At 36.5% G+C, this 21,407-nt stretch overlaps 2 protein-coding genes across 2 annotated transcripts in view; one reads left to right on the top strand and one right to left on the bottom strand.

The window, feature by feature from the left end:
* LOC134794298 (pneumococcal serine-rich repeat protein-like) overlaps positions 1–16,233 on the bottom strand; it is a 47,288-nt gene extending 31,055 nt beyond the window's left edge. Inside the window, exons 1-2 of the mRNA XM_063766060.1 lie at positions 16,090–16,233; positions 15,151–15,526 (exon numbers count right to left, since the gene is read on the bottom strand). Coding sequence (XP_063622130.1) covers positions 15,151–15,221 — 71 coding nt within the window. The 5' untranslated portion in view covers positions 15,222–15,526; positions 16,090–16,233. The remainder of the gene's footprint in view (positions 1–15,150; positions 15,527–16,089) is intronic.
* A 563-nt stretch (positions 16,234–16,796) lies between these two features.
* Positions 16,797–19,143, top strand: LOC134794308 (HIG1 domain family member 2A, mitochondrial). The gene is made up of 2 exons (XM_063766072.1): positions 16,797–17,088; positions 18,606–19,143. The coding sequence occupies exons 1-2, from the start codon at positions 16,956–16,958 to the stop codon at positions 18,761–18,763; spliced, it is 291 nt and encodes a 96-aa protein (XP_063622142.1). The 5' UTR covers positions 16,797–16,955; the 3' UTR covers positions 18,764–19,143.
* Positions 19,144–21,407: the final 2,264 nt, after the last annotated feature.

The raw sequence follows: 21,407 nt of genomic DNA, 5'->3' as shown, positions 1-21,407 counted from the left end.
ATATATGGTGGTCTGGTCCTACCTTTTTGAAACAGGATAAGGCTCAATGGCCGGTAAGTCCAGTAGTAGTGGAGGTACTACCTGAAACTCGGTCTGAAGTTGTACTTCACGCGAATGTTACGAACAATCGGGGAGATGAAAACGGTGACGGTTTCATTGATTTTTCCCGGTTCTCTAATCTATCACGGCTTATTCGAACAGTCTCTTATATTGTGCGCTTTGCGAGTCTGTGTAGAAAGCAAATTATTTCAACAATTTATCTAACTGATAAGGAGCTGAGAACCGCATTAAACATAGTAATTAGAGTCTCTCAAGCGGAATCATTCTCAGAATATAATCTGTTGTTGAGCAATCACTGTATTCCAAAAAAAAGCCCTTTGCTTAAACTTAACGTATTCTTGGATGAGAATAAAATAATGCGCGTAGGAGGTAGAATTGATAACTCTAATTTTCCATTTGAGAAAAAGCATCCGATTGTGATTCATGCTAAACACCGATTCACGAAATTATTGTTTGAATCTGAGCACAAGAGGTTAATGCACGCAGGTCCGCAATTATTATTATTCTCTGTTAAAGATGAATACTGGCCCATCGGTGGGAATAACTTAGCGAAAGCATGTTTCCAAAAATGCCTTAAATGTGTTCGTATGAAAGGCCAGATTGTAGCGCCATTAATGGGAAACTTACCAGCGTCACGTCTTATCCCAAATATGCCATTTGAGAGTGTTGGTGTCGATTATGCGGGCCCTCTGACTTCTGCCAGTCGCCAGGGTCGTGGATGTAGACTTGTGAAGGTATATATAGCCATTTTTGTATGTTTCACTACCAAAGCAGTGCATCTAGAGTTGGTTGGTGACTTAACCAGTGACAGTTACTTGTCAGCATTGCGTCGTTTTGTGTCTCGTAGGGGTTTGCCAACCGACATTTATTCTGATAACGGTACATCATTTGTAGGTGCATACAATGAGCTATCAAAATTCTTGAAAAGCAACTGCAATTCACTGGCTGAGGCTGCAGCCCACGAAAAAATTAACTTTCATTTCATTCCGGCATATTCTCCACATACAGGAGGTCTTTGGGAAGCTGGTGTAAAGTCGACCAAATTTCATTTAAAAAGAGTGCTGGGAGATTGTAATTTAACGTATGAGTTACTTAACACTGTGCTGGTCCAGATCGAAGCGATTTTGAACTCTCGGCCGCTTACTCCCATGTCGTCGGACCCGCAAGACCTGCTGCCGCTCACTCCGGGGCATTTCCTTATTGGGCGTCCTTTGACCTCATTGCCGGTCAAGGACATCAGAGATCGTGAATTTAATCACCTCACCCGTTACCAACGCATTGAGCAATTGCGCCAGCATTTCTGGAGCAGATGGAGCAAAGAATACGTCTCGGAGCTCCAGGTCAGGACAAAATGGCGCCAGAACAGTGAGGTGCTACGGTTGGACACCTTGGTACTGATCAAGGAGGACAACTTACCACCCTTGAAGTGGAAATTGGGTCGCGTCGTCGCTGTTCATCCTGGAAGCGATGGCATTACCAGAGTGGCAGATATAAGGACCGCGGGAGGACTAGTTCGCAGGTCCTTCAGTAAAATTTGTCCACTGCCAGTGACAACAAGCTAGTCTGGTTGAAAGGCTATCTTTCAACGCCCGGGGGCATGTTCGCAAGAAAGCTGAATTGAACCTCCGCAGAGACTGGCAGCTTATAATTTTTACCTATAAAAAGTTAGCGTATCGTCTTTTGTTTTTTTTCCGTGTCAAATATTATATACTCATTTTTCCACAATAGAAGATTAAACATCTTATTTTATAAACTGGAGTTTTTCACTACTATAATCCCGTTAGACCCGTAAACAGTCAGAACTATTGGAATTATTTCAAATATACTTTGAATAGCTGCTGTTAGATTACGTTGCTGTTGTTATATTGTTTAATATCAATAGGAACAAAAATAAAATCCAGTTCTAAAAAAACAATATTTTTATTCTGCTTGATCAAAATCAATTGTTAATTCGTCTAAAAAGGCAGCAGCAGGCGCGTCAATCACTTCTTGATGCCTGGCCCATGATAAAAAATAGACTACGCTTGCAGCATGTGCACAGCTTCCGACGGTTTAGGCGGAGTATGTCACTTTCTTAAGAGGGCACTTTCGAGTTAGGTCACGTTCTAAGGACGTCACTTTCTGAGGACGTCACATTCTGAGTTCGTCACTTTCTGAGGTCGTCACATTCTGTGAGCACGTCACTTTCTGAGAACGCCACTTTTCGTGGGCGTTACTTTCTGAGTACGTCACTTTTTTATACTAAGATTTAAGCGTATACTTACACGAACAATGGATACCAGCAATCAGCTGTACGGCATACGGCCGCTTTTATGTATGACATATACAGGTTGTTTTTTCAGTCGCCATTGAAGGAAAATATGAATCTATAGAGGATAACGGGCGTCTGAATCCAAACGGCAACGACAGTTTCCTGTTATCGTCTATAGATTCGTATTTCCCTTCAATGGTCACTGAAAAAACATTCTGTATGTCATACATAAAAGTGGCCTTATACCGTACCGCTAATATAATTTCTGGTATCCATTGTTCGTGCAGGCGCACGGTGCACGTGCATGCTAAAAAAGTGACGTACTCAGAAAGTGACGAACTCCGAATGTGACGTCTTCAGAAAGTGGCGTTCTCAGAAAGTGACGTACTCAGAATGTGACGACCACAGAAAGTGACAAACCCAGAATGTGACGTCCTCAGACAGTGACGTCCTCAGAAAGTGACCTAGCTCGAAAGTGACCTCGTAAGAAAGTGACATACTCCGCCTAAACCCTTCCGACGGTAGTGCGATGGCCTTGTATACACGAGCAGTAATAGTTTTGAATACTATTTCTTCCAATAACAACACACAACACTAAGGGCCAGTTGCACCAACCACATTTGACAGACTGATCAACGTCAGCCGGCGCGCCCCGGCGCCTTACTATGAAACTTTCCATACATCAAAAATTAGCGAACTCTTTAACGGTACGAACAGTTTGGTGCAACTGACCCTAACACTATCTCGTACACATACTGTTGAATAACTTTTTTCTGCCGGTTGATACATAAAAAAAATTACATATTTAAAAAAGTGAGATTAAATTCTCTATTTTAAAACTAGTTTGGTCTCTGTACGGGAAAGTTCATAAAGCGGGTCAAAAACGCCCAATGACCTTTGACGTTTCCGCGATTCTGGAGGTCCTCTTGAACGATTTCGACAAGTTATGACTTAGATATCCAAGTCACATCTAGTCGATATCTAATGTAGATCTAGTTGATCTCTAAATCGTTGCAAGATCTTGTGATTATCTCGAAATCCGAATAGGCCTGTTACTTCCCGATTTCCGATTGAGCTGAAATTTTACATTCATATGTAACTTGGAGGTTATTCCCACTAGTTACCACCATGTTGTTACCACCATCGAACTTTCCGTTTTGGTTTCTTGTGAACAATATGATAAATAATTATTAAAGCGGCAGCTGCACGACGACGTACGTCCATGGTTCCTGAGTACAAACTGGTCGATCGTCGGATTGCTTGCCGCGCGCGGCTGCCGCGCTATAATTCAAGATGGTGCCAAAAATGGCTCGCGAGCCAAAATACAGATTTGCCGCGGTCGAACAATGCTTGCGCGGCCGCCGCGCGATATCGAGACGCGGCTTAAGAAAAAGTGACCAAGGCCTCCAGTGCCCCGGGGTGGAATCGAACCAGCGTCCTCTGCTAGGTCACGGCGGCAAGGGCGAATTTTTCTATGTACAGTCGACGTCTTTGATATGTTTACATTTTTCGGTTTATTACAAGGGAGTAAGGTGCAAACATGTAAACATATCTTTGACGTCGACTGTATGTACATATTATTATATATTTTAATGTTTGTTATTACCTATTTTAATTTGTTTGACATGCCTAGAATTAATTTGTTATTTTAGAATAAGAATTGCTGTGCCCTTACAGGGTCCATGTCACTGTACTCGAAATTGTATTGTAACACCTTTATGTAGCAACATGGAAATGCAATACACAATAAACAATGATGATCGGCCTAGCCTAGTCAAAAAGAATCTGAAGTAGATATGCATGATGCAGTTTGCAGGACAGGACCAGGTGCAAAAAAATATAAAGAATTAAATACGAATGTCACACATCGTGACAAACCATAAACGTTTATCGATTATATTATATATTCCTATACATATTTATACTCGCGCACGAAGGGTTCCGTACCATTAGGCCGCCGCCCCACTGCTGCGCACGCTATGTACACGACCCACGTTCCTATTAGTAGGAGATCCCACATATATGGTCGACCTTCACCAACCTGTCTGACGGATGAAACTATGAAAATATGAAAGAAAATATGTTCCAGAACATAAATAAGGGGTCATCCATTAATTACATCACACGTTTAGGAGGAGGGAGTGGGTCAAGAAAATGTGACATGTTGTGACAAGGGGGAGGAGTCACAAACTTTGTGACGTCACTTTAACTTCATCAGTAACCGAAAATGTATTTAAATTATTTTATACGCCAATATACATTTAAATAACAAGTCTTAGAAACGATAATCGTTTTTATTCGTTTAATTTTATTTCTTAATCAGTTTTGGGTTATAAAATTACTAATATTTCTTTTGTCAAAAATATTTTGATAAAATATTAAATAAATATTTGCCGATTTCGTTGATGTGACGTCACACCAGGGGGGAGGGGTTTGCCAAATGTGACCAAGTGTGACAAGGAGGGGGGAGGGGTAAAAAAACCTAGAAATTCGTGTGACGTAATTAATGGATGACCCGTATATAGGGTTGCCTAAAGAAATATGGTCAAGGCTATTTTTAATAAACTTTTGAAAAAAAATTTTTTTTCGTCAAATTTCACCGATTTGTCTGACGAACGAAATAAGTTTCAATGGAAAGTATACAACTTGTACAACATAAATAAACTAGGTTGCCTATCTTTTTCCGGTCACTATTATGTGGTTGCCGTGTTTAAAGAGGTGATTTTATATCGATAATTGCACTCATCTATCTGACGCTTGAATTATACATCAAAATGATGGCAATTTTATTGCAAATACAATGGTATAGGGTTGCCTGCGAAAATCCGGTCAAAAATAAGGGTTGCCAGGCTTTTAAATAAAATAAGAAGGAAGGACTTTTAGCGATAACTCATAAACGGCTTAACTAAGCAAGTTTGTTTTAATTTTATTTGAATGAGTTCTTTAGGCACTATTTTCATGATTTTTTTCATATTTTTTGGACCAATGGTTCAAAAGTTAGAAGGAAAAGCCATTTTTTTTCTTTCTAAACGATTGTTTCCGAAATGATTCACTTTATCAAAAAATGTTGTTTATATACCCCTATTTATTTTGAATGGTCTATCCAACGACACCCCACACTATAAGTTTGAAACGATAAAAAAATTGTCACACACATTTTGTTTCTTTCAAAGCGATTATTTCCGAAAATATTCACTTAATCAAAAAATGTTCTTCCAAAACCCCTATTAATTTTGGAAGACCTATCCAACGACACCCCACACCATAGGACCACCAATATGTGAGGATTTTTTTTTTCGTTTCAACCCTATGGTGTGGGGTGTCGTTGGATAGGTCTTCCAAAATTAATAGGGGTTTTGGAAGAACATTTTTTGATTAAGTGAATATTTTCGGAAATAATCGCTTTGAAAGAAACAAAATGTGTGTGACAATTTTTTTATCGTTTCAAACTTATAGTGTGGGGTGTCGTTGGATAGACCATTCAAAATAAATAGGGGTATATAAACAACATTTTTTGATAAAGTGAATCATTTCGGAAACAATCGTTTAGAAAGAAAAAAAATGGCTTTTCCTTCTAACTTTTGAACCATTGGTCCAAAAAATATGAAAAAAATCATGAAAATAGTGCCTAAAGAACTCATTCAAATAAAATTAAAACAAACTTGCTTAGTTAAGCCGTTTATGAGTTATCGCTAAAAGTCCTTCCTTCTTATTTTATTTAAAAGCCTGGCAACCCTTATTTTTGACCGGATTTTTGCAGGCAACCCTATACCATTCTATTTGCAATAAAATTACCATCATTTTGATGTATAATTCAAGCTTCAGACAGATGAGTGCAATTATCGATATAAAATCACCTCTTTAAACACGGCAACCACATAATAGTGATCGGAAAAAGATAGGCAACCTAGTTGATTTATGTTGTACAAGTTGTATACTTTCCATTGAAACTTATCTCGATCGTCAGACAAATCGGTGAAATTTGACGAAAAAATGTTTTTTCAAAAATTTATTAAAAATAGCCATGACCATATTTCTTTAGGCAACCCTATTTATTTATGTTCTGGAACATATTTTCTTTCATAAAATATAAGTTTCATCCATCAGACGTATTGGTGAAGGTCGACCATATATGTGGGATCTTAGACCATATACAAAATTTCGTGGGCTTGCCCACGGTTTGTATTAAAACGTGGGCCGTGGATGCAGCGTGCGCAGAAGTGGGGCGCCGGCCTTAAGCAAAAAACGGAAAAAGAATCACGTTTGTTGTATGGGACCCACTTAAGTATTTATTATATTCTGTTTTTAGTATTTGTTGTTATAATTGTAAATTATGAATATGACGATGTACAATTAATACAAATAAAATATATTCTATTCTATTCTATTCAACAGAAATACCCGGAATGGTGGTGTGGTCTGGCCTAGTGGGTAGTGACCCTGCCTATGAAGCCGATGGTCCCGGGTTCGAATCCTGGTAAGGGCATTTATTTGTATGATGATACAGATATTTGTTCCTGAGTCATGGTTGTTTTCTACGTATTTAAGTATTTATATATTATATATATCGTTGTCTGAGTAGGTACCCACAACACAAGCCTTCTTGAGCTTACCGTGGGGCTTAGTCAAATTGTGTAAAAATGTCCTATAAATGTCCTATAATATTAAATACATAATTTGTATGAAAATTTCAACTGTCGGACGACAACGGAAGACGGACGGACGATCAAACGGACAGCGGAGTCTTAGTCTTCGCCGTATTCCTTGAAAGGGGTTATTCTATGGGTCATTTGCAATGATTTAAGTCCAGTCAACCAGGGGTCAAAACTCATTGGTTTTCAAGTTATATGAGTTTTTAGTTTTTTGTTTACAAAACCCGCCTTTCGACTAAAAAGTGGTAATTGTGAAAAAACTACTCAAATTTGGACGTAAAAAAACATTCACCTAATAGCCAATAAACTACTGATTACGTGAAATAAAAAAAGATTGCCAAAACTTTCCAAAATTTTCAAAAAAAAAGGATTTGAAGTCACAATGTTTTTGTAATTTTCCCCAAACTTTGTAACATTGTAAGGCATTACTTTAAAAAAAAGTATGACACTTTGCGTACAAAATACAGAAATGAGTTCCTCAGCTTTCCAAAAAAGTACGAATGTCGACATGTTCTCTTAAACTTTTTAAAATAATAATAATAATAGCAGAGCAGGTAGGTACCGAAGACAAAAAATGCTTACGTAGAAACTAATTACCGTAATGACTTGACATGTATTAGGTACTTACCGAAAATGTAAAATAAGTTTATGGCAAAAATTTCATTTTTGGTACAAGCTTTTATCGCTGACTATACTTTTCTTACGACAGACAACTAATACTCATTATAAATTCTAAAAACCCCTAACACAATTAGGTTGCGTTGTTTCATCACAGAGTTCCTATGGCCACCTCCTGTCTCCATCATCAGATCAGTTCGACAGTACCATATTATTGTATTGTCATCAGGCGGCTTAGCACGGTCGTGTTTTTATCCCTTGTCACCATGCCTGTCACGTTCTAACAAGTATGTAAGTGCGAAAGGGACGCGCATAGTGATAGTCGATAAAAATGGAACCGTGCTGAGCCCGCAGAACTACATACAGCTGTAAATTTTCATGACGCTACGATCCTTGGAAGATGGTTAAATTAGTTACCTTAGATTCCATTACATAGTTAGTTACATACAGGTCGAGAGTTCCTATGGCCACCTCCTGTCTCCATCATCAGATCAGTTCGACAGTACCATATTATTGTATTGTCATCAGAACTACATACAGCTGCCAATTTTCATGACGCTACAATCCTTGGAAGATGGTTAAATTAGTTACCTTAGATTCCATTAAGTACATAGTTAGTTACATACAGGTCGACCTAATAAAAGCCTGTTAATGAGTTTTAGTTTAGGCGTCCGTATAAATAAATCCAGCGAGTAAACCACAACCACAATACTCTTGCGTACAATAGTCTAATTTACGGTGAACGGGAAAAAAATAGAGCGGTAGGTAGGTAGTTTAAAAAAACGTATGCAGAAAAACGCACAGCTTATCTATGGAATAAGTACCCTTCACACTCTCGCGGACTTAATAATAATTTATTATAAATGTTATGATCTTATAAATTTGTAAAATCAATGAAAATTCATTTATAATTTATGAATATATAATTTTTATTTAAAATCATTGAAAAATTATCACCTTACTACCAATCCCAGTTTTGAACTGATAATTGATTAACGAAAATTCCTAGAAACCCTTAGAAAGCAAATCTGGCCTGACCTCCGATTAGGTAGTTACATGTACTAATGTAGGGATCAAATTTTAACGGAAATGGTTTGTAAGCTAAACTATTACAACATATTTTGTGAATTATATACCCTTACGTTATTACCATCTATTGAGTAAATTAGACACTACTTAGTTAGGTCACCTGTGTTAAAGTGACATCTATGTTGGTTATTATTAAACTGAATCTCGCCATCTTGTTTTACATGGATAGTGTAAAGATCACTCACACAAACAAGCGCTTAACTAAAATCTTCGCATTTTTCAAATGGTTTTTAATCAAAAATATTGAATAATTGGTCATTATTTTTAACTTGGCGACGACAGACGATTATGCACTACCTAAACATCAAGGTTGTAAGTGCTGTAAATCTACGTATTAAGAGAAAATTGACCAATAAAATTGTATGAAATTCGCATAAGGAGAACCACCTTAAGGCCGAAAGGTTTATATTCCTTTGATGTTGAATATACTCGAGGCATTAAAAGCGTGATATTCACCTCCCGTAAAATCAACAATCAAGTAGGTACGAAGTTTTGTTGGTAAGTACACAAAGTACTTCGTCACATCATGTGATTGTAATCCATACCAATATTATAAAGGCGAAAGTGTGTCTGTCTGTCTGTCTATTACCTCTTCACGCTTAAGGCGCTGAACCGATTTAGTTCAAATTTGGTATAGAGATAGTTTGAGTCCCGGGGCAGGATATAGGATAGTTTTTATGTCGGAAATCATCCCTTTGCACTCCAAAGGGGGGTGAAATTGAAAGAGTTAATGAATTGCCTAATAATTGAAGTAAGCAATGCGCGAATTGAATGATTGCTATTAGCATTATCCAGCAGCTGTAGGTACTTTAGCTGCTGTCACTAATTCCACGCAGACGAAGTCGCGGGCAAAAGCTAGTAACTAATAAAATAGGTAGCTACTCATATAGAATGGAACATTACCTTCAAGGTAAATTAAGCGCAATATGCGCATAGATATTTATCTCGCTTTTCAAATGGAAATTAAACTCGGTTGAATTGAATGCGATTCTCTTACTCTCGTTCTTTTTTTAGTAAATTTTATCCAAGTATACCTCTATAGTAGGTGTACCCGTAATACATTAAGGCACGGCTGTAAGGTAAATGACGTTTCCATAATAGTGGGTAATGTACGTAGTAGATATGTACAAATAAAATATTTTACATAAATATTACTTGAATATTAGGGGCTGTCCATAAATTACGTCATCGTTTTTTGACGATTTTTGACCCCCCCCCCCCCCCCTAAAATCATCCAAAAATCATGCTTCGAATGACCCCTCCTACGACATGCTACCGTCATCCGATGTCCAGATCCCCCCCCCCCCTAATTTGAAATGACGTAATTTATGGATAGCCCCTATACTAGCTAAATATTTTATTTGCACTACAGATAGAATTATAACACAAACGGTTATCGGTTTTTCAATCTTTTATCTCCGGCTTTGTCCACCGGATTTTGAAAAAAAAAATACTTATTTTTTTATGAATTTTTTAAACATTGTCTAAAAATACACTTTTTTGTATCTAGTTTGCATTGCAGTGAAGGATCTTTTATGTACGAAATCTACAAATTTGGGTTCGTCTTTGACGTCTCGAAAACGTGTCCAGGGTTTTCATTTTAAACTAATTAACACAAAAGTTATGGCCAGAAAACCAGTTTTTTAGCCTAAAATTGTTCAACTTTGATGCCAAATATCTCGAAGACAATGAACTTTGAAGTAAATATGGGATACTATATTGCTTAAAGCCGTTGCTGTTAAAAGGCTACAAAAAACATTAGAAAACTAAAGGATTCAGATCGAAGGTCATTGGCGTGGGGTAGCCCCTTAATTGCTCCCTTAATAATACTTTATATTGATTAGGTAACTAGGTTGTTATCCTAAGTACCTAGTATCAGACGTGTAAATATAGACTGTGACGTCACAATTGCCGAGCATATCAAGAAACTTTGCAAAGATAAATATGTAGATATAGAAGATATAATTCATTTTGCTTTTTACTGAAGGTCACAGGAAAGTCGAGACTACAGACAGGTATTTTAGTATTATAATTTCCTGGTCCCTAAAAAAACTAATGTAATAACCTAGCTTCTGCCACCGGCTTTGTCTGCGAAGAATTTGTATTTTCCAATTTCTGAATACATATTACTTGTCGGCGCGCTTAATAGAGGCTTCTGGTGACCAGAGGGCTGGCCACTATTTCGCCCAGCGTATTAGCATCGCTATACAGCGGGGAAATACGGCCAGCCTTCTTCACCTTGCCCGTTGACGGCGACCTGGGGCAATTTTTTTATCTATAGTTTTGTAAGTTTTATTATGTTTGTTTATTTCTTTCTTTGTTTTTATCAATAAATAAAAATTTACTTCCATAGTGAATTTCACTCCGTTAATAATACCTTGTACTGTGGTCACATAAGGCTATTTGTAAACCATAGGTCTACCTATAAAGAATTTTACAGTGGTGTAAAAATATATAAATGTAAGACTTATGACTTTCAAGCTTCAAATAAAATCTATAGGTAAGAATATATTATTGAAAACAAAACTTTGTTGTTTCTGTATTTCTTTACTAGGTACTTGTTAATTGTATGTATTTTTAAAAGTATTATTCAATTTGTTACTCATGGATTTACATGCATGACAGCTATGCCCTATTTATCAAAAGCTTGTAACTTGTAATACAAGTGGAAGTCCCTTTTTGACAGCTTTTGTTAGAAAGGGACTTCCACTTGTATTACTTTTGATAACCAGGGCACTGGTCTAGTGGTGCCAAATAATCAGTCATACAAATTATAAATTAAATAAATAAATTATATGAATGTGAGATTTGTACTCCTCTCTACTCAAAATATACAAAACCTTTTGTGTGATATGAAACATTGCATTGAAACAAAAGACCAGGTTTCTAAGACACTGCTTAAAAAGCTATATTGAGTCATAGTTAAAATTAGAAGTATTCTCTCACCTTGATATTGCAGTGGGAAATGCCAATATTGCAAAATCTAAAATAACTCAATTGCATTTCGCTACATTCACAAAACGCAATAATGTTAGCCTTGAGTAGTAGTTCATGATACCTACTAAAAAATATTTCATTTGTTGTTTACAATACAACTGTAGGTACCTACGGTATAAATATTTACTTGTTGTAAGTGTAGGTAGGTACCTACTACCTACACATACATCAAGTAAATATTTATAGACAAATTGCTAAACCAAGGGCACAACTATTTCATATAACACTCCATTGTAAACCTTATCTGAATGCATTTAGGTTCATATTAAATGGTAACCGTGCCTATCTGTGGACAGTTTTGGCTGTCAAATTGTTAAACAAACAAGTACAAACCACTGGCGAAAATTAAAAAAAAAACACTGTCATAATAGTGCAGCAGTGTCAACACATATAAAAAATAACTAATTAAAAAATTTGTTATGTTAGTCTGGCAATTTATTTAAATAAGACCTAAACTAAAAATGAATCAGTTCATTATGCTTATAGTTAGGCAAATAGGTAGGTAGATATGCACAACACATTAGTTCAGTCGTACTAATTAAGCAGAAAATTTAGTTTTTTTTTTGTTTGTGCACTACTAGCACTACTAACAGGGTGGCCACTTTCTGGAAAACCGGGAAAACCGGGAAAAGTCAGGGAATTTCGCTAGTCATGGAAAAGTCAGGGAATTGTCAGGGAAATTTAATGGAGGTCAGGGAATAAAAATTGTCTCTGTATGTACATAATATAAGTACATAATAAAATAATAAAAAAATATTAATTTTACCATCTGCAAACATTATATTATATCTACTATAATTAGTCTAACGCATTCACTGCCAGGGGGCGTGGCCTAGGAACAAACTTGTATGACGGTGGACGCACATTTGCGTCGGGGGCAGTGAATGTGCTAACCTGTTCACTTTAAAAACCCGCAAACGATGTACAGATAAGCCGTTTGGCACACGCATACCTACTAGAGGTCAAAACAAATTTTTTGACCCGCAGTTCCTAAAAATATTTCCCTTAGGAGGGGAGTGCTGAGTCATTGTTTTTTTGTATGGGAAAGAAAATATTTTTTTTTCAGAAACTTATTGTGTGTGGTATCATATGAAAGAGCTTTTTGAGGCGATTCTAAAACTATACCACATCATTACATTTAAGCCATTTTTTTATGATTAAAACAAAAATAATTTTCAAAACATACCAAGTTTGAGCTTCTCCAGATACGATATGGCTGATTTTTTTTTTGTATAATATACCACAAATGATACGTGATATCCTCACATCTAACCCTAATAAAGCAATTTTGAAAAAAATTTCATTTAGTTTTTATTTTTATTTTTCAATAATACTAAGTGAATACAGTCCTACTTCAGTACCTATTTTACGAAACTTAATGGAACTGTACTGCAGATACGGTGCATATTAATCATAAAATGATACGTAATATCCATATATCCAACGGGAAATACCTCTCTACTACAGTTCCATAAGTCTCGTAAAATAGGCACTGAAGTAGTACCGTGTCACTGTAATAATGAAAAATTAAAAACAAAACTAAATTAAATTATTTTTAAAATTGGTTTTTTGGGGTTAGATATGAGGATATCGATATCACGTATCAGTGGCATATTGTACAAAAAAATAATAAGCCATATCGTATCTGTTTCTAAAATTTTTTTTTATCCCATAAAAAAAACAATGACTCAGCTAATTTTTTTAGGAACTGCGGGTCAAAAATTTTATTTTTACCTCTAGTATGCGTGTGCCAAACGGCTAACCTGTACATCGATTTGCGGTTTTCTATGATATTGGGGTCGTACGTCTGACGCTAAATAGGTTAATAATAGATAACGCTATATCCTACCACGGCAGTATAGACAAAATAAATATTTAAAAAAAATGATCCACGCGGCTCGTAATGCTCACTCCTTGTACACGGAGCAGCTACACAAAAGGATGAAAGATTTAAGTCCAGAGGCGAAAATCAGAGCAGAAAAAAGAAAAACTGCGGAAATGGTCAGAGAACTAGAAACAAAAAGGCGAAAAATTCTCGAAGGAGCTGCCAAAGAAGCGTTATTGGAAAAACAGATTACCAAGTTGCAATAGATTTTGTTATTATTTTATATCAAAAAATTGTTTAAGGCCTTGTATGTATAAGTTACGCTTATGGTTTAGTATGTGCACTAGTGCTGCACTCTGGCGGCAAAACATTGCAGTAATAAGTACTCCCTATTATTTTTTATCGGGCTATTTCGTTCAATCATGTATCGAGTACGACCACGGTCTTTAATATATAATGAATTTTAATTTCTTTTTTATTTTGCTTTATTAAAACAAATAGTTTTTCTTAATAAACTGCTTAAGTATTAAGTAACATCAATTTCAAGGACATTGGGTGTTGAAAGCCCCTTAATTTGTGTATAAAAGCGGTTTTATTTCATTTTTTCCACGATTTTAACAAGTCTACAAAATTTTCGGTTTCGACAAAAAAACATGTTTCGGTCGGACACTAAAGATTTTTAACCGACTTCAAAAGATTAGGTTTCTCAATTCGTCGCTTTGGTACCATAATACGCAAAACGTTGAAGTCTAGTACTTACTAATACGATTAAGGTCGGTATAAAGTGTTCCCTTTAGTATTTCTCGCTGATTATATTATATGATACATTTAATATCCAATAAATTCAGTAGTCCTCTGTACCGTTTCAATTGGTTTTTCCTGTACAGCTTTCAACAAAAATAAATAAATTATTGGGTAATTGTATGAACTGTTGTATGAACTGTGATAGCAAATTACAATTTATAAATACAATGAAACAGTACAAAAACGTCACCTGACGTAGGATGTGAACCCACGACTTCCGTCTAACTATGCTTTCGCTCTTACCAACTGAGCTATTCAGATACTAGGTACTTCTTATTATTTCCGTTTTTGTATTATTTCATTGTATTGATAAATTGTAATTTGCTATCAGATAATTCTGCAAAAACTCAAAAATGTATTCCAATTATATATTTTATATTTATTACATTTAAGATTATGGTCAGGGAAAAACTTGAAAAAACGCCTGGAAAACCAGGAAAAGTCAGGGAATTTTGGTTATAGTAAAGAGTGGTCACCCTGTACTAATTACAACAAAATTTTTGCTGTCATTAGGTAGTATGAGTGTGAACTAGTGTATCAACATATAAAAATAAAAACGGGCCAAGTGCAAGTTGAACTCATGCACAATGGATTCCATACCATTATGCATAGAACAGCAAAAATATCACGTTTGTTGTATGGGAGCCCCACTTAAACATTTATTTCATTCTGTTTTTAGTATTTGTTGTTATAGCGGCAACAGAAATACATCAAATGTGAAAATTTCAACTGTATAGCTATCACAGTTCATGAGATACAGCCTGGTGACAGATAGACAGACTGACGGACGGACGGACATCAAAGTTTTAGTAATAGGGTATGGAACCCTAAAAAGCATAAAATAAATGACTTACCTAGTAGGTTTCATCTTCATCCAGACAGGCAGGTTGAATCCATCCTTAATCTCAGCATCACTGGATGCCATTTTTACTTTTTGTATGTAACTTTTTGCACAAAATAATAGAGCAAATAACAAACACTATTCAAAAAAATATATTTAATATTCAAGAAACACCTGTTTACTTGGTGTGAATAAGACTGAATAAATTTTATCTTGAGCAGAAATGATAAGGCAGACTCACTTATCAGTGTTGGATAGAAACATATTGGGGACACTTGAAAAACGACTTAATATTATTGAATATAAAAGATAATAAATTACAATATTAAATTTTACGTTCAGGATATTTGGGTTTCAGTCGATTTCAAACCCTGATTCGCAGAAGTCATCTGTAAAGAAAGGATAATATTGAGATATATAAGTTAGTTACTTGTAATAACACCAAATATGCACTTTATTTGCTACTCCAGCCTCCAATAACTATATGACCTAATGTTTTTGGTACAGTTCCAATACCAATAGAGATTTTTCATTACTAAATTGGTTCAAGGTGGGCTTAGATAATCAATCACTATTCGACATTAAAATAATATGGATACGTTATTTTATTTGCATAGGTGAGTAGGTTATAATCTGCACGACTGCAATGCAAAAATATATTATTATGGTGCTTCGTAGCCACTTAACGTAAATTAGCTGTGTTACTGTGTATTTATGTAAGCTCAATTGCTAGTCATGGACAATACAATAGGGCATTTCAATATTGTATGACGTACCTATGCCGTCTAAAACACGCATAACGAATAATATCGTATCGTTTTTGGATGAGGAAAGTAAACTAAAACCCTATTACGACGGTAGCTAATCAAGTTTCAACGATCATAAAGATTAACAAGATTTGATCATTACCGCTTATTATGGTGAGACTATGATAGAAAGAAATTGTACTTACACTTTTTAAATAAGAATTTTTAGCACAAATATGGAACATTTTAAAGTTATTATAATTAAACCAAATAAAGGAAACGTGTACAAAAGCTCAGTCAATCACACACAGAGCGTTAGTGAAGCGTTCTTGACTTGAGCCGTCAAATAAATGCCAATGCTATTCATATTGTCCAATCCAATCAATCCAATATTAGACTTCCTTTTTTTCTATTGGTCAGTCATGTTTGACAAAAGACCGAAATCACGTTGCCAGATGTAAAAAGATAATTATTATCAGAAAAAAAAATCTTTATATTTTACGTTCAATAAAATTTCATCTGTTTTGCCCAACGAGTTTTTTTCAGTTTTCTAACCAAACTTAAATACCCCACCACAAGAAAGGGCATTTTTATTAGTTTGTGCGCTGAGGGTCTACCGCGAATATCGAAGTATGCAAATTGTGGGTATCTTTCTCTGTCACTCTAATTACGCGTTCATTGGAGTAAAAGAGAAAGAGAATAATGTGTGCTATTGCAGCTGAGGGCTTACCGCAAACCACGACGTGTTGCCTCTCTTGTCTCTCTGTCGTGCCAACACTGCCAACAGCCTTTCTGTCACACTTACGTACGAATTTACAAGTGCGGCAGAGAGGCAAGACGGCGAACGTGGTTTGCGGTAGGATTTGACACTGACAGTTGTGAGTTGACAGTGACAGCATCCTTATGGACCTTATGTCACGAGTGCATGTTGTCTGGCATTTCATTTGTTGTTCTATTTTAGCATTAAATTTTCATGTACAATTTATAAAACAGTTTTATTGTGCAAGAAAAACTATACAATAATCAGAAATTTGCTTCATTTATACATTGTCTACCAGTAAATTTCTTTACAATGACGACTGAACCAGAACCGACCGATTTGGATTGGGTGCAACTGCGCAAAGATATGGGAAGAGCGCATCATGGGGAAACGATGAAAGAAAAATTTTCAAGAAAATTTGAGGAAAATCCGTTCGTCCCTATAGGTAAGTGTTAAAAAGTTTACTTATGTATGCTTCTATTTATAGCTGATTTATTAGCAACAACTTATTTTAACACTTGGTAGGGTAGAAGAATCTGAGCTGCTATCGTTTTTTAAAGTAAATTTATAAATAGGATGCATAAGCAGTACCGTCTTTACCATAAGGGCACACGGGGCCCGTGCCCAGGGCCACCAACCTCAGGGGGCCTCGAAGGACAGACAGTAACAGTATATTTGATTACTCATAATAAATAGAACATCATAGTAAAAAAATGTTAGTTTAATTTGCTTTCTTTAGTTTCCAAAAGGGCCCCAAATTCTTATGTGCCCAAGGGCAAGGGGGCATAGTTTAAGACGGCCCTGTGCATAAACTAAATTACATATTGTGTTATTGACATATCATATATAGAGTAGTCGCGCCTCTCCGTGTAATGCGAGTGCTCGCGTAGGGAGCATTTTGCCGCCTATAATTAACAGGATTTTTTGTTTAATATAATGACTAAATCAGTTTGTAATATTTTTTATGGGATAAAATGAATCAAATACTGTTATAAAAAGTAACTTGTGTTATAATTTTATACTTAATAGTATATTTAAAAAAATCAGAAAATCTTAGGTAAAAAATTTCGAATTTTAACACGCCCTTTGCCTTAGCTGATATAAAAAAAAGAAATATTGGTATTTTTAACTAATGTAAACGTTTTGATTATCTTCTATATACATTTTAGCAAAACAGTCCTTAGTACATGGGTATACAATGTACTTTGCACTTATATTGTGCTCTTTTTGGACCTTCTATTTTCCTTGGATGGACATAGTGCAAATAATGTATCTTTTCCACCTGAGGGTGTATTTTGGTGTTTAGATGACACAAAACAAGAGATTTGGTTCCCCAATTGTTTCTGTAAAGTATTTACGTTAAATCTTTTTATTATATGTGGTATAAACATAGCTAGACGAATTTCTTTCAAAAAGGTTCGTCACAATAACATGTGCTTAGTAAATTCAAAAAATAATAATAATTTTGAAGAAATTAAATAATATTATCTATTATTTTACTTTGTAGATATCAAAACAATATTAAACTTAGTAAAATCTATTCATATTTTGAGTTAATAAAACAAACCGACCCCAACTTTTACTTACGTGAGTAGTCGCGCGGTGAGCAATTTGCCGCCATACCGGACACAGCGGCAGCAAAATTTGCTTCCTGCAGTCAACCACGCCCGAAATTTCTTCAAATTTGGAAAATAGAGAGCTAAAGAACAAGGGGGCAGCTAATTGGATGCATGTCCTTGACAAACGAACCGTTTTCAAGTAATCACAGTTTTTTCGCCGAGGGCGGCAAAATGCTCATAGCGCGAGCATTCTAGGGTTAATATAATGGGGTGGACCAGTCTATAAAGTATTTTTCAGATGGCACAATCATAGGTTTTTACCTATCAATCCTACGAATAGTGGGAATCTGTGCAAATTTTAGCCCACAATTAATCACTGATGCCTTATTTGATAATTTTTCAGGCTGCTTAGCAACTGCTGGTGCATTATCATACGGGCTTTGGTCATTCAGGCAAGGCAGATCCAAGATGTCTCAAACTATGATGCGTCTCCGCATTGTTGCACAAGGATTCACTATTACGGCTCTCATCGCTGGAGTAATGTTGGCAGCAAAGAAATAATTATATGTTGTAAATTATATTATTGTCAGTACAGCCACATGCAAATGATTTATGCTTCTAACACACACGAGACTACCTTTAGTCTGCAAATAAATTACATAATGATATGGGTATGTTCTTAAACCAGATCTTGAAAAACGTGTCCTCTCGGGCACTGGCTATACTCACTCATAGACTCATCTGAGTGACTGCACAATATTTTTGAGTATGACTATTTGCATCAAACTGTACCAAAACAAACCAAAAATTTTATGCAAAATGTCTGCAGATAACATGATAACTTTTGATGGCTGGTTGTCTGTAAATATTATTAAGTACTATTAGTTAATATTAAAGTACATTTTTATTTTACATAGTCTAATATAGGTAAAAACTGCATATTAATATTATTTTCGTATTTTTATTTTTATCCACCGTCATTAAATTGTGCCTTTGTTTAAGACGAAAGAGGTTGGTTGCTTCTCCATACAAACATTCCCATTTTCCTCTCTGGACTTAGAGGATATAACCAACGGAGACGCCATGTCTAAAATTTTCGGTACAACATAGTCTGCCGTTTTTTGCGGGGGAGGGGCACATCAAATGTATAGGTACGTCATGTGAGATAAACGTCAGTCCATACATATGGTTGACATGTGGTTGACCATTGGCCGCCTATTTTCGACAGAGGGGAACGCCTGTTAATGGCGGCTCCAGAGTCTCTGGAAGTCTGGATATGGAAAATATTTTTACATAATTTGATGTATATTAATCGTCCATAGCTATGCCATGCCCCTATGTTTGATTTTTTTAATAATTGTAAAAATTAGTAGCGAAAAACAGATTTCATACACAATTTTAAATGCTCGTAACTCTTATAATAATTAAAAATTCGAAAATATTCATATGCATAGCTGTGGCTCACATACAACAAATTGTGATATAAAGTTGGTCAAGCAAATCTTGCCAGTAGAAAAAGGCGACAAATTTAAAAAACCGGGCAAGTGCGAGTCGGACTCGCGCACGAAGGGTTCCGTACCATAATGCAAAAAAAAACGGTCTCCCATTCAAGTACTGACCACTCCCGACGTTGCTTAACTTTGGTCAAAAATCACGTTTGTTGTATGGGAGCCCCATTTAAATCTTTCTTTTATTCTGTTTTTAGTATTTGTTGTTATAGCGGCAACAGAAATACATCATCTGTGAAAATTTGAACTGTCTAGCTATCACGGTTCGTGAGATACAGCCTGGTGACAGACAGACGGACGGACGGACGGACGGAAGGACGGACGGACGGACGGACAGCGAAGTCTTAGTAATAGGGTCCCGTTTTACCCTTTGGGTACGGAACCCTAAAAATGTAGGCGCGAAGGGTTATCGTCCCATAGAAAATTTGAATTTCGCGCCTTTTTCTACTGACAAGATTTGCTTGACCAGCTATAGACTGGCTTTACGAACAATAATAATGAGGCATGACAGGGGCCAGTACAGCGGTGTGACACCGGTACAACGCCATTGGTTAATTGATGAGTTCGCATCACGCGCGCGATTGGTTGATGAGTTTGCACCACGCGCGCTATTGGTCGCTGCGTTAGACGTTAAGCCCCCTCCAGACTATGCGCGTGAATCGCGAGCGAAGCCGCGAACGCGAGTGTGGAGTTTATTTCGCTGTCTGCGAAAATAGACTCCACACTCGCGTTCGCGGCTTCGCGCCGCGATTCACGCATGAGTGTGGAGCGGGCCTTAGACCAAAATGAGTATCAAAGAGTGATAGTGATGAGTATTATATTCTTTGGCTTAGAGGATATAACCAACGGAGACGCCATGTCTAAAATTTTCGGTACATAATAGTCTGCCGTTTTTTGCGGGGGAGGGGCACATCAAATGTATAGGTACGTCATGTCAGATAAACGTCAGTCCATACATATGGTTGACATGTGGTTGACCATTGGCCGCCTTTTTTCGACAGAGGGGAACGCCTGTTAATGGCGGCTCCATTGTTAATTACTCAGAGTTCTTTGGTCTTAACACAATCTTTCGAAACACCATTCATTTCGTTTTTTGTTATCGAGTTGTTTTTATTGACTACCTACTATAAAAGCCGTAAACTACACTCTCGCCTCGTGTCTCGTAAGCTCGTCGAGCTAATCGATTTTAAACACTAACGGCACGGTATAAGGTTTGTAATCGAATGACAAACCGAACGCGAGTGTAAACGCAAGCTCGCGTCCTGCGCGAGCCCATCGCGAGCCCCTTTGACTCGTGCCCAAAAACCGAGCGCCTCGCGAGCCGAGCCACGAGTCCCCCGCTTACACTCGCGTCTCGTGGCTCGCATGAGAATGTAAATCGCCTATAACAGACTACCGCACGAAAATGTAGGCGCGAAGGGATATCGTCTCAGAAAATTTGAATTTGGCGCCTTTTTCTACTGACAAGATTTGCTTGACCATCTATAGCAACTAGCAACATTAAAACCACATACAATATTCTATTGACTCTGCAACAAATAAATAGCTTGCGATTTAAGATATAGTTGGTCAAACCAATTTGTCAGTCAGTAAAAACCAGGAAAACTATACTCATCCTTTTCTAGTACTAGTGTAAGACAAAGATAGATTCTTTCTGTCTATGTTTGAAATGAGACAGTCCTTTGACAAACTATAAT

This window comes from Cydia splendana, chromosome 10, assembly GCF_910591565.1.
Source record: "Cydia splendana chromosome 10, ilCydSple1.2, whole genome shotgun sequence".
Lineage (NCBI taxonomy): Eukaryota > Metazoa > Arthropoda > Insecta > Lepidoptera > Tortricidae > Cydia > Cydia splendana.
Note: the sequence above shows the minus strand (reverse complement) of the source record. Positions and strands in the feature narration are given on the sequence as shown.